The 13,237-nt window shown below is 35.0% G+C and overlaps 1 protein-coding gene and 1 long non-coding RNA gene across 6 annotated transcripts; both read right to left on the bottom strand.

The window, feature by feature from the left end:
* Nucleotides 1–480: 480 nt before the first annotated feature.
* On the bottom strand, nucleotides 481–6,099 carry LOC107945421 (pentatricopeptide repeat-containing protein At5g65560). Of its 4 annotated transcripts, XM_041108543.1 has the most exons (4): nucleotides 2,721–6,099; nucleotides 1,855–1,947; nucleotides 1,639–1,733; nucleotides 481–804 (listed from the first exon to the last, which is right to left on the bottom strand). In XM_041108543.1, exon 1 carries the CDS (start codon nucleotides 5,892–5,894, stop codon nucleotides 3,135–3,137), a length of 2,760 nt encoding a protein of 919 aa, XP_040964477.1. In that variant the 5' UTR covers nucleotides 5,895–6,099; the 3' UTR covers nucleotides 481–804; nucleotides 1,639–1,733; nucleotides 1,855–1,947; nucleotides 2,721–3,134. The 4 variants fall into 4 exon arrangements, with proteins under 4 accessions (XP_040964477.1, XP_016734919.1, XP_040964476.1 ...); XM_016879430.2 differs by having other exon boundaries at nucleotides 481–799; nucleotides 1,855–6,098; XM_041108542.1 differs by having other exon boundaries at nucleotides 519–1,733.
* Nucleotides 6,100–10,538: 4,439 nt separating this feature from the next.
* LOC107945422 (uncharacterized) lies at nucleotides 10,539–12,232 on the bottom strand. 2 transcript variants are annotated; one of them, XR_001696540.2, is made up of 4 exons: nucleotides 11,516–12,232; nucleotides 11,301–11,407; nucleotides 10,856–11,217; nucleotides 10,539–10,739 (listed from the first exon to the last, which is right to left on the bottom strand). It is a non-coding gene; the product is annotated as an uncharacterized lncRNA (long non-coding RNA). The 2 variants fall into 2 exon arrangements; XR_001696539.2 differs by having other exon boundaries at nucleotides 10,539–11,217; nucleotides 11,516–12,228.
* Between the last annotated feature and the right edge of the window lie 1,005 nt (nucleotides 12,233–13,237).

Genomic DNA, 13,237 nt, shown 5'->3' with positions numbered 1-13,237 from the left:
ATTAACAACTTCTAAACCATTATGTGTTTTATTGTGGAAAGACAACAGGAGGCAATGATAGTCTTGTTTGAACAAAGGGATAAATTGTTTATGAGTTCGGGTCAAGTTAATTTGTGATATCAACTCTTAAATATATTATTAATATATACAATTGATGAAAGAAATAAAATGTACATAATAAAATTAAAATGTATAAAAATATTAAAATAAAGCTTTAATTGAATGGTAAATTAAAAGTTTTATTAATACAATTGGTTCAAGTTTAAATCTCATCATATGCATATTTTATTCATTTTTAAAATAAAAAAATACTCTGTAATAATAACTTATTTTAATTTTATGGATTAGTATCGAATTAACTTATGATACCAATTAAATCAAATTCATTATTAATATATACAATCGATGGAAATAATAAACTACACATAATAAAATTAAAAAAAATCAAAATAAAGTTTTAATTGAGTGGTAAATTAAAAATTTTACTAATACAATTGATTCGATTTCATATCCCACTATATGTAATATGTACATTTTTATTGATTTTTTAAAATAAAACGACTAAAGTATCTTCGAATAATATAACTTATTCTAATTACGAATGGATATTTCCGTAATTTTTCTAATATAGTTGATGACCTGGTTAGGATAACACCAATTAGTTAGCAACTTAAATAATAGTAAGTGTAGTTAAATAATCAATTGATAAAAGTAATAAAGTTAGTTATTTAATTTTTAAATTATTTGGCAACCGAAGGTCTCCCCAGCTTGACCTCAAAGTCTTGATCATACTCGAATACTGATCTACAAATAAATAAAATGGGTGAACTACAAAGAAACACAACCCGTGAAAAATCTAATAATAATTTCAATATGAAACAAAAATATGATATGTTTAATAATAATGAAAATCCCTTAAAAAAAAACAGAAAATAATATTAATAATAAGTGCTACAATAGCACAACATACTGGAATCGTGTTTACATAAATAATAAAAATAAGACATGACCAACATGTATTATTATCATAAATATTCAAAAGAGAGGAATGATTTGTCACAATAAGACCTCAAAAACAAAAAAACCAAAGACACGAGAAAATAATATTTAGTAAAGAATATGGTAGTGACAGCCAAAATAATTTTGAGGAAGTCGAAATTAAATTGTGTATTTTTACATAAAAATAATTTTATTTTTTTAAGAGTATATATCTTCATAATTCTTAAAAGATTAAATCAAATTTTTATCATTTTTTGGAGAAAAAAAATATAATTTTACCATTACTAATTTAAAATTTTATAAATTATAAAAACCATTTTCAATGTAACGAGGCCGGCAGGATTTGGCATGATGTTTTGCAAAGGTCCCTCATTCTCAAACCTTTCAAAACCAATGATTATCATATCATTTCCCAAAAACAAAATTGGACTAATTGTTCCAAACACTATGATCAACCTTAAACACTCCCCATAGATTTTCATGCTCTATGTGCTTCACCTTCAATGGCATTATCACCGTACGTAATCTTCTTTTTTTATTATGTTAGAGTTCGGCAGTTAGAAACCTCTAATCTAGATATCAAAATCAAGGAGGGAGCTTTTGGGATATAATTGAAATCGAGGTTTTATCAGTGAGTACCAGTGGTGGTGCCACCTTTGTTTCAGTTTGGTGTCTTTGGAACTGATTTCACTGCAGTAGGCTCTTTCCCAGCTCTTGTGAGCAGGCAATGCTTTCTGCACCATGGAAATTAAAAGCACACAATTATCCTCATGTAATACATACAAAAATGAGTGAAAAAAAAATAAAATAAAATAAAAACAAACACAAAACATCATTGAAGATTTATCTACTTACCTGTTGAGCATAATTATCCTCTTGTCTTGTGGAGGACTTACCCATTTTTCTGAGTAAAATGCTTGCTTCTTTCATACCCTTAAATGCATTGTTCTGTGACCAAAGATAACAAAGATTATATTCTACCCTTCACATTCGAACCAAAGGATGAGCGATTTAAGCGATTGAACATTTCCTAATACCCACAACTTTCAATAACTATAGAAAAGGCATAAAAAATGGAAGTTGAATTGTAAAATATATGGCCATTCTTCCCAAACTTTGCTAACCAAATCAACTGTAAACACATTCCATTCAAGTTATGTACGATAAGAAAAGTGAAAAGAGCGCCAAAAAGGGTAAAATTCCTGCAAATAAGGAGATGATACAAAAGCCAAGTTACTGAGGATTAGCAGAAGAGCCTTCAATTTCAAGGTCAAGAACATGTCAGAACTAAACAGGAAAACAAGATAATAAGGCAACAAAAGGAACTCTATCAATCATATGAACCATTTTCTGCACATTTTCCTTTAGACGTTTACTGGATGGTTACAAATCCTTCTAAATCCGTAAACCATAGGCCATCGGTAAATATAATTTTTATGTCAAAAGCAGTTTTTTTCTATTACTAAAATGCCATGATAGTATCTTGCTCAACAAAAACCATCCAAGGTAAATCATGTGAAAATATTTGGAAAAGAACTTTGCAACTTAATAATGGTGAATTAATTTAAGCACAATTTCTGATGTGCCTGCCTGACTTATACAGGATACAATTTAGTACTTCATTTATGCTGTTTAGGATAGAACTACAAAGAACAAGATTAATAGAGAGCTCAAAAATACTATTATTTGAACAAATAGGACAAAAGAAACTGTGTACTTGCCTCTAGATTGCCAGCTCGAGTGGTTTGCATGATGAGGGGCCATTACCACTACCGTGACCAGGAATTCAGGGATGTAATACTATTATTTGAACAAATAGGACAAAAGAAACTGTGTACTTGCCTCTAGATTGCCAGCTAGAGTGGTTTGCATGATGAGGGGCCATTACCACTACCGTGACCAGGAATTCAGGGATGTGTGAGCTTCTCACTGAAAAACTGCTCCCTCAGTTCCAGCCTCGTAGAAATGCTTCAATTTAAACAAGTTCCCCAGGTTTTATGTATTGAGACTGCATGTGGAAAGGAATGCAGTTTTCAATCTGTACATCACTAGCACCCATATAGGAGGAAGAGCAATGCAATGGCCCCCTTCAGTAACAAAAATGCAAGAATCTCAAAAGATAAAATACAAAGAATCTACGCTCCATCAATTCCTTCAATTAACAATGAATATGTATTAGGGTGGAGCTGGCAGCCCATTTTTTCCATGATGCTTAAGAGTTCACTGCATCTATCAGCAAGCCCCTTTTTCAGTAAACCATCAATAAGAATCTTCCAAGCTACTTCATCACTGCTATAACCACAACGAAGCAAGTTGGCGAAAAGTGTATCAACCTTCTCCTTATCCCCTTGATCATATAGTCCACAAATCAGTTGCCTGTAGGAGTCCAGATGGGGTAACTGGCTAGATTTGATCATTAGGTCCACCACTATCATAGCATTATCATACATTCCCAACTCACAGAAACAATTAAGAAGAGAGTTGTAGGCATCTTCACCAGGAGATATTCCTTGATCTCTCATATGATCAAATAACTTCTGTACTACGACAAAGCGGCCAACTTTGCAAAGTCCTATAATAAGCTTGCCATAAGTGTTAGCATTGGGTACACAACCATGCTGACGCATTTTCTCAAACAATTCCAAAGCAGTGTCAAATTCCATTGACTTCCAGACATCAGCACGATCAAACAACATGCCATTTGAAACCAAATTCACTGCAGGGCTGTCATCCTTTGTCCCTCGGTCCTTCAACAGATACTTGAATAAAATAGAGTATGTATGATGAGAAGGCTCACAGCCAGCATCAAACATACATTTGAGAACATCAAATGCAGAATGCATCAATCCCAGGCATCCATATGCATCTAGAAGTAATGTGTATGTCAAAGAATCAGGAAAAACTCCTTCTTCCTTCATCCTAATCATCATATCCTCTGCTTCTTTTAGTCTCCCTGAACCACAATATGCACGAATAAAAGCAGTATAGGTTAATACATCAGGTTGACATCCTGAGGAAATTAGTTGATCAAGATTCCCATGCGCATGATCGAAGTCACCTTCTTTAAGCATCCATTTGATGAAAATTGTATAGGTATCTACCGTAGGCTTCACACCCATCCCTGCCATCTTTTTCACCGTCGACAATGCTTCCTTCATATTTTTCATGTTGCACAACCCATCTATAATGGCATTGTAAGTGCATGAGTTTGGCAAGCAGCCCTGATTAATCATTCTATCAAGCAAATAATTAGCATCTTCAATTTTCCCAACCTTGCAGTATCCATCAATCAAAGCAGTATATATAACTTCATTTGCTTTTAAGCTTTTCTCCTTGAGAGAGTCAAAGAGATTACGAGCTTCTTCTATCCTATCAACTTTACAAAGGGAGTCAATAAGAACACTGTAAGTCCATTGGTCAGGAACCAAACCATTCTCCTTCATCATCTCAAGCAGCCTAAAGGCATTATCCAACTGCCCCATTTTACATTGCCCATGAATTAATGAATTATATGTGACCACATTAGGTACCAGCTTAAGTTCAAGCATCTTATCAAGAAATGCCATTGCCTTGTGAACATTCTTCTTACAAAACCCAGCTATCAATTCATTATAGGTTCGCTCATTGGGAAAACAATTATTAGACTCCATCGTACCCAAAACTTCCAATGCAGCCTCCATTGCTCCATGTTTGCAGTATCCATCAATCAAAGCATTGTAGGTGACCACACTTGGAACCAGCCCTTTCCCTAACATCCTACCTACCATTTCCCTTGCCTCATCAACCTTATTGTCTTTACATAAGCTATCAATGATTACTGTATAAGTATGAGCATTCGGCTCACACCCTTTCTGTGACATTTCCTTGAACAATTTTATTCCTTCTGGCTTCCTCCCGGTTTCACACAATCCAAAAATAATCACAGTGTATGTACGAACCGTAGGATAACAAAAATCCTCCCCCATCGCCTCAAACAACTTAATAGCCTCATCAACCCGTTCAGCCTCACATAGACCGTGAATAAGATTCGTATACGAAACCTCATTTCTTCGACAACCCTTACTTGGCATCATTCTAAAAATCCTAAATGCGCTATCTACATCCTTATTCCTACAATGCCCCAATATTAACGAAGTATAAGTAAAGGTATCGGGATTTAATCCCGCTTGGACGATTTTAGTGACATAGCGTTGAGCCTCAACCACATTCCCAATCTTACAATAACCATTAACCATAGTATTCCAAGTAAAAATATTGGGTGAAACCCTATTGTTCAACATCTCACTATAAACGGATTTCATTTCATCAATCATCAAGAATTTCGATAACGACATCAACAAAAAATTGTAGGATCTAAGGGAAAGCTTAAAACAGGAATGAAGTTGCTCATTCTTATTCATTTCCATTATTAATTCAAAAACGAACCGGGATTCGTGGATGGAAGCGGAGGATTTGATCATGGCGAGGCGTATTTTGTCAGCAGGGCCGAAGAACTTGTAAGCAACAAGGATGTTCAAAAGGGCAGAATAGGAATAAACAGAGTGTTTGAAAGTGGGTTTCTGGGAGATCCAATAGGAGAAATCGAGAGCAGTTTGGGGGAGAAGATAAGGGTTGAGGGAGAAGAGGGAATGGACATGGGAAGGGGAAATGGAAGGGAGGAGTTTAGGGAGGGAAGGGTGCTTTTGCCAATTGGGTTTGGAGAGAATGGAGTGAAGGAGCAAAGGGAGATCGTGATCGGGTGGCTCAGGGTCTATGGGAAGAGATGAAGGGAATGACGAGAAGGGTTTGGTGAGGAGGAAGCAGCGGAAATGGAAGGACTCAACATGTTTCATAATAGCCGCCGGCGTTCTCATCGTGGAGGTTCTGATGGTGGCGATGATGGAGGATCCATTCATGGAAATGATTGATAAGAAGAATCACGGAAGCGGCTGGAGTTTAGGTAATGGAGGATTGATTGATTAGGTAGGATGCACTGAGATAAACGTTTCCCAGGCGTGCTTTGGGTTTTGGGCTGCGTAATTTGGGCTTCCCTAATAAAGAATCGTTAATTTCATTTTAATATTTTCATGTTTGTTTTATGCTTTATGTTTAGGATGCCCCTTATAATAATGTCCTTTTTAAAGTTTAAACATGTGTTCTCTTATTAAGAATATAATGTGTCTTATCACTGTACTTAATATTTCATAAAATGCAATAAATTTAAATTACAATATTTTTTTGCATAAAATACAATAAAACAATAAAGTATAATAATAAAAACATGATATAAAACGAGTTTGCATCTTTCAATCAGTTTGTGGGTTAATTGATTTAATGTTTTATTCAGATCGATACTTTAACTGATCCTCAATCCAACCAACTGATCCAGTCTGATTCTAAAAATAGTTAGAAATAGACATTTCTAAAGGTTTGATTCTCAAAATTTTCAGTTTATGTTTGAAGCAGATCTCAATTTTTAGACAAACTAAAATTTCCTTTTTCACAATTTGTTAATTTGAAAGTAAGTGTAACTTTTAAGGTTAATTAAAAAAAATTGACCCATCCCACGAAACTAAAAATCTCTTTCTGCTCCCAAGAGTGCTTTACGTAGAGTCCTAGAGAAAATAGTTACTGCGGCTTGGGATAGAGGAAAGCGGTGGTGAGAATAGAGAGGGGAGGGATGAGATCTCTCTCCTAGCAGAAGAACTCATCCAATTATCAGTCAAGGGGTCGGTGGTGGTACCAAATTCTAAACCAACGCTGATATGCACAGTTTGGACAGAAAAGCTTTACAACCCAGAAAGCTTTAGGGCACAAATGAAAAGTATATGGAAGACAAGGAAAAAGTTTGAGATCCAGCGGGTGGGGCAAAATCTATTTTTGATAGTGTTTGATTTGGAAGATCTGGAGACGATTATGGAGGGGAGACATTGGCTTTTCCGTAAAAGTATTATTTTATTCAATAGGTTAGTTTAGGAGGTGGAAAGAGATCAAATTAGTCTAAATTTAGTTTAGGAGGTGGAAAGAGATCAAATTAGTCTAAATTCTTCACCGCTTTGGATAAAAATTGATTCGTATTTACCAGAATTTGATAAGAAAGATCCCTTGCATGCAATTGGTGTTACGTTTGGGGGGTTATCAGATTTGAAATTAACGATGCTTGCTGTCGACTCAGAATCAATTTGGATGTTCGGAAACCACTACGCCGAGGTATTTTTGTCTCTAGTATTAATGTTAATAAAACGTGGGTTCCTTTTAAGTACGATAATCTACCGACATTTTGTTTTGGATGTGGAAGAATGGGGCACGGGATAACAGATTGCACTCAAATAATACCTGCAAGAAAAAGAAAAATTAGTATTGATCCACCTTATTCGTTGGCTTTAAAAGCAGAATCAAAATTAGTTGGAAAAGAAAGTATGAAACTTAATGCTATGACGAAGAAGGTGGGGGTTCAAAGCTCTTACACAGGAGGAAAAGTAGTGTTGATAGAAAATTCTAAGATAATGGAAAAATAGAATAACGAGATTCGGGAAGTACAGGAGTATATGGAATTGATGGGAGGGAAAGAGATGATAAATGAGCAGGGAAGCATATTTGGGTTAGAAGAGGCTAAGAAGGCAAATAGCAGCAAGGTACAAGAGTGTAAAAACGTAAACCATGAAAAGAAAACAAGCTGGAAAAGAATAAAACCAATGGCCACGGTGATACAAACAAAGGCTGAGAATAGTGTGGGAAAGAAGAAGTCCCCAGAATGAGATCTTGCAAGGATTGACAAGAGAGATGTTGAGGTGGACGGAACTAAAAGATTAAAAAAAGATGATGTCGAAAGCTGTGATAGAGCCTTCTCAAAAGTGATGTTAGACAGTTCTGAGCAATTGGAAATACAAAATTTATTGAGATCGGCGGCTACCAAGAGGCAAGCTGACCGAACACAATGAAAATCATTAGTTGGAATGTTTGTGGATTGGGAAGTCCATGGACAGTAAGGAGGCTGTGTTTTTTCCTAAAACAGCACAATCCCCAGATGGTCTTCTTAATGGAGACAAAGCTAGATAAGCAACGCATGGAAAAACTCAGAAGAAGATATAGTTTTATTAATGGAATTGATATTGAAACAGAGAGTTCGCTAGGAGGACTATGTTTAGCATGGAAAGGAGACACTGAAATAAGCTTACAAAGTTATTCTAGGAATCATATTGATATTATGGTTAAAGAAGACAATGATGAAGCAGAATGGAGGTTCACGAGGTTCTATGGTTTGCCCTATGTTAATAATAGCAGTGCTACGTGGAATCTGCTAAAGAAATTGGGGCAAGACAGAAGTCATCCATGGTTGGTAAGTGGTGATTTTAATGAGATCATGTATTCTTATGAAAAATGTGGGGGTGAACCTAGGGAAGAGAGTAGAATGGAGGCCTTTCGAGAGGCTTTAGAATAATGCCTACTAGAAGACTTGGGATATTTGGGGGTTTGGTTTACTTGGGAAAGAGGAAATTTACCAGAGACAAACACTAGAGAAAGACTTGACAGCGGAGTGGCAAATGACAAATGGAGGCAATTATTTTCAACATGTAACATCAAACACCTAACACACTCAATGTCTGACTATTGCCCACTTCTTATAAACACAAAATGTAGAAATTCTTATAAGGGCAATTCAAAATTTAAATTCGAGGAGTGGTGGCTCATGGAGGAAACTATTGAGGAAGTAGTTAAAGAATCTTAGGAGTCAGGAATAGGTATAGTTGCTGAAAAACTCAAAAGACTACAAGCAAACTTAAAAATATGGGCAAAATCAATAAAAGAACGGCGAGAGGGATTGAAGAAAAAGCTTACAAAGCAACTTGATACGTTAATGGTGTAAGAAAGGACTGACGACACAATGGCAAAAGTCATTGATACCAAAATCCACCTGAATATGGAAATTGATAAAGATGAAATTCACTGAGAACAAAGGGCAAGGGCAAATTCGCTTAAAGCAGGAGATAGGAATTCGACTTTCTTTCATAGGTTTGCCACATATCGAAGAAACATTAATACCATATCAAAGTTAGAACTTGATGGAGGAGGAGAGATTACCGAAGTTACTAAGATTAATGAAGCTACTACTATGTACTTTCAGAAGTTATTCACGTCAAATGGAGTAGGAGACCCTTTTTATCTTCTAACGGGCATTAAAAGTAATATTCCGATAGGAATCAACAGAATTCTGATGTGAAAATACACAATAGAAGAAGTCTATGAGGCTCTGAAAGGAATGGGACCCACTAAAGCATCAGGACGTAATGGTTTTCCAGTAATTTTCTTTTAGAAGTATTGGCACATTGTAGGTAAGGAAATTTCTAACTTTTGTTTGGGAATTCTAAATAATGGGGAAAATTTTGGACCTTTTAATCAAACAGAGATCGTGTTGATTCCAAAAATTCCTAATCCCACTAGCCTAGCTAATTTCAGACCCATTAGTTTGTGCTCAGTTTTTTATAAAATGGTGGCAAAAACAATTGCAAATCGACTAGAAGTAGGTATTGGAAGATGTATTGATGTGGCTCAAAGTGCGTTCGTCCTAGGAAGGCTAATTACAGATAATGTGCTTTTTGCGTATGAGATTTTGCATACATTTCGACAAAAGTGCAGGGGAAAAAAAGGATACATGGCAATAATGCCTGATATGAGTAAAGCTTATGATAGGGTAGAATGGGGCTATATAAAAGAAGTCATGTTAAGAATGGGTTTTGCAAAGGAATGGGTGGAGCTGGTTATGAAATGTATATCTACAACGTCCTATGTAGTCAATACAAATGGAGGAAGTGGACGAAGCTTTAAGTCGACAAGAGGATTACGACAGGGAGATCCTCTAAACCCTTTTCTATTTTTAATGTGCAGCGAGGGATTATCATCATTGATGAGATTGGTAATGAAGGAAGGATCGTTAAGAGGTGCAAAAGCAAGTAGAAGAGGCCTAGAAATTTCACACTTACTTTTTGCAGATGATTGTATTCTGTTTGGGGAAGCATCAGTCAGAGGGCAAATGTGCTAAAAGAAATATTGAAGATGTGTGGAAAGTGTTCTGGCCAATGTGTAAATTTCAATAAATCTACAATTTTTTTCAGCACGAACACTACAGAAGAAAAAAAGGAAGAAGTCTCGATAATTCTGGGGATAAGGACCTCAACAAATATGGAAAGATATTTAGGTTTCCCGAATATGGTTGGCAGACGGAAAAAAAATCTTTTCAGCATCTCAAAGAGAAAATACATACCAGAATTGAAGGATGGAGTACCAGAATGTTATCGCAAGGAGGCAAGAAAGTATTTCTAAAGTCGATACTACAGGCTATTCCAACCTATGCTATGTCTTGTTTCTTATTACCAAAGTCATTATGCAGAGATATAGAAAGCATTTTTGCTAAATTCTAGTTGCAAAAATCCCACGGAAGAAGAGGAATTCATTGGTGTCAATGGAAATATTTGTGCCGGTCAAAAGAAGAAGGTGGTTTGGGCTTTAGAGATATGGCTAAATTTAATGTCTCACTATTAGCCAAACAGGGATGGAGAATCTTGAACAATCCAGATTTCTTATTAGCTCAAGTTTTAAAAGAAAAATATTTCTCGAATGTTAATTTCTTAGACTCACGATTGGGGAACAATGCTTCGTATACATTGAAAACTATTTGGGCTACAAAGGGCACTCTAGAGGAAGGTCTGTGTTGAAAGGTGGGAAGGGGAACGCATATTTCAGTTAGCAATGACTTTTGGATCCTAGATGTGAAAAAGAGCAGGTTATCAGCTTTAAATACAAATTTGAATGATTTTAAAGTTGCCGATTTAATTAATCAAAGTAACAGAACATGGAAGAAAGAGTTGATAATTTCTACCTTTCCGGAGGATGTAGCTGAGAAGATTATTGGCATCCCATTGGCAGAAGAACCTCATGATGATTTTCGGGTCTGGAGTGCAGAGGCGTCGGGCGAATTCACAGTGCGAAGTGCCTATAAACTATTACAGAGTATTGAAGATGATCCTAGAGCTTACGCTTTACAAGATGGCTATAAGGAATTTTACAAAAAATTATGGCTCCTGAACCTTCCTTCAAAAATCAAAATTACAATTTGGAAGATATCATGGAATTTCCTAGCTATACGAGTTAATATGCTTCAAAAAAAGCTAACAAACATAATAGTATGTCCACGCTGTGGAGTTGGATCAGAGAACATGGACCATCTTTTCCGTGAATGCCCTGTTTCAATTTCAGTATGGAGGGAATTACCATGCAAAGTTTTTTTTGCAAGAAAGTCAATTGGAGTTTGTACAGTGGCTAACCTGGGTATTTGCGAAGAACTCAGCATCACAATGTAAGATATTCTGCTGTGCATTATGGGTAATTTGGGGAGATAGAAATGGCAGAGTGCACAAAAAAGTGAGTAAATCTGGAAAAGCATTAGGCAGATTTGTTAATAGCTATATATCAGAGTTGAATGAGATCGACAAAAACAAGTCACAATCTTCTATAATTATTAGAAAGTGGAGGAAGCCACCTGACCAGTTCGTGAAGATCAACTTTGATGCAGCTTACGATGGAAAGTATAATCAAGCGACTGTGGGGATTGTGGCTAGAGACAATGAAGGCAAGGTTCTTTTATCATGCTCGAAGATCTATCAATAGGTGACATCAGCCTTTGCGGTCGAGGCTCTCGCGTGCCGAAAAGCGACCAAAATTGACATAGAAAGAAAATGGGAAAAAATCATTATCGAATGAGACTCATTATCGATAATAAAAAAGTGCAAGTCAAGTATCCCAGATAAATCACAAGTATGTGCCTACATTAGCGATATTTATAAGCTACTATCAAAACTCAAGGAATGCAGATTTGAATATGTCCCAAGAGCAGTTAACAGTCTTGCGCATACGGTAGCAAAAGAAACGATGAAGGATAAAGTAACAGTGTACCTGGTTGGGGGAGTCCCTGAATATGCAGAAGATCAAGAGGAAAGGGATAGAGAGGGAGAGTCGGATTGATCAGGAAGGTGGAAGATGAAATGGGGTAAATCTGAATGAGGGCTGGTAAGGAAATGTTGAAATTAATGTTCCCTCGGGAGTGTGTATGCGTCTTGAAGAAGAAAGGGAAGCTGAAGTGACAAGGCGATGAAAAGTCATTTTGTTGATCAGGCAAAAACAACAGCAGCATTAATGGATTCCAGAAACTTTCGTCTCTGCTTTTTCTGCTGTCCTTAGGCTGAATTAGGATCTATTTTGACGTCCATAGTATTATTATTGCTTTTTTTATTCTGTTGCTGGGCCAAAACTTACAATTGGGACTGGCCTTATATAGGAAATTTGTTTAGTATTTTTTAATTTATTAATAAAGCCCAATATGCAGTTATTTTCAAAAAAAAGTAAGTAACTTTTTTTAACATTTTCTTTTTACTCTTCAATGGTTTATATTTTACAGAATCATGAAACGGTAAAATGATATTTTATATTCACTTTTTTCTCTTAAAATTTTATATTTATTTTATTAATTTACTTATTTTAAATTAAAAAAATCTCAAATTTTATTTATTAATTAAAAAATAGTAAATATCAAAACTATACATAAACTTTGAATCAATATGCAACGTCATCCGTGAACTTTGATTTTTTGTAATTTTATACATAAAATTTTGGTTTGATTTAATTTTCACAAATAACTGACAATATTTTCAAATTAACACTATTTTATGTTAATATTTTGTATACAAAAATAATTATATTAATCCAATATGAAAATAAATGTATATATTCATTTGAATCAAAACCCAAGTTTCGTATATACATAGGAATCGCAACTCAAATTTCATATGCATAATTACACCAAATCAAAAATCATGTATTAAATTACACATTAGACCAAAATTTATGTACAAATTTAACAATCACCCCATTAAAAAAAATAGAGATTAAAGATTTAATAACAAGTATACCGTAATTAGGTTCCCATTTAACTTAAATGAAGATGATAGAAAGCGAAATTAATAAACAAATAAAAGAAACAAAATATTAAAGAATCAAATCAAATGCATTATTTTTTTTAGTATTTTTCATGTTTGTTTCAGTGTTTATATTTAAGGTTTATGACTACTTCTAATAATGACATCTCTAAAATTTGAATTTACATTTTCTCTTTAAAAATGTAATTTGTTTTATCATTGCACTCAACACTTATTAGTAGAATGCAGTAACTTTGAACTACAATTATTTTTTTTTGCATAAACTACTA

The sequence above is a fragment of the Gossypium hirsutum genome, chromosome D12 (assembly GCF_007990345.1).
Source record: "Gossypium hirsutum isolate 1008001.06 chromosome D12, Gossypium_hirsutum_v2.1, whole genome shotgun sequence".
In the NCBI taxonomy this organism is placed as follows: Eukaryota; Viridiplantae; Streptophyta; class Magnoliopsida; order Malvales; family Malvaceae; genus Gossypium; species Gossypium hirsutum.
This window is presented reverse-complemented; position numbering and strand designations above follow the sequence as displayed.

Bases quoted from the DNA above. Each gene is read 5' to 3' on its own strand.
- LOC107945421 (XM_041108543.1), bottom strand. From the start codon at position 5,894: ATGAATGGATCCTCCATCATCGCCACCATCAGAACCTCCACGATGAGA.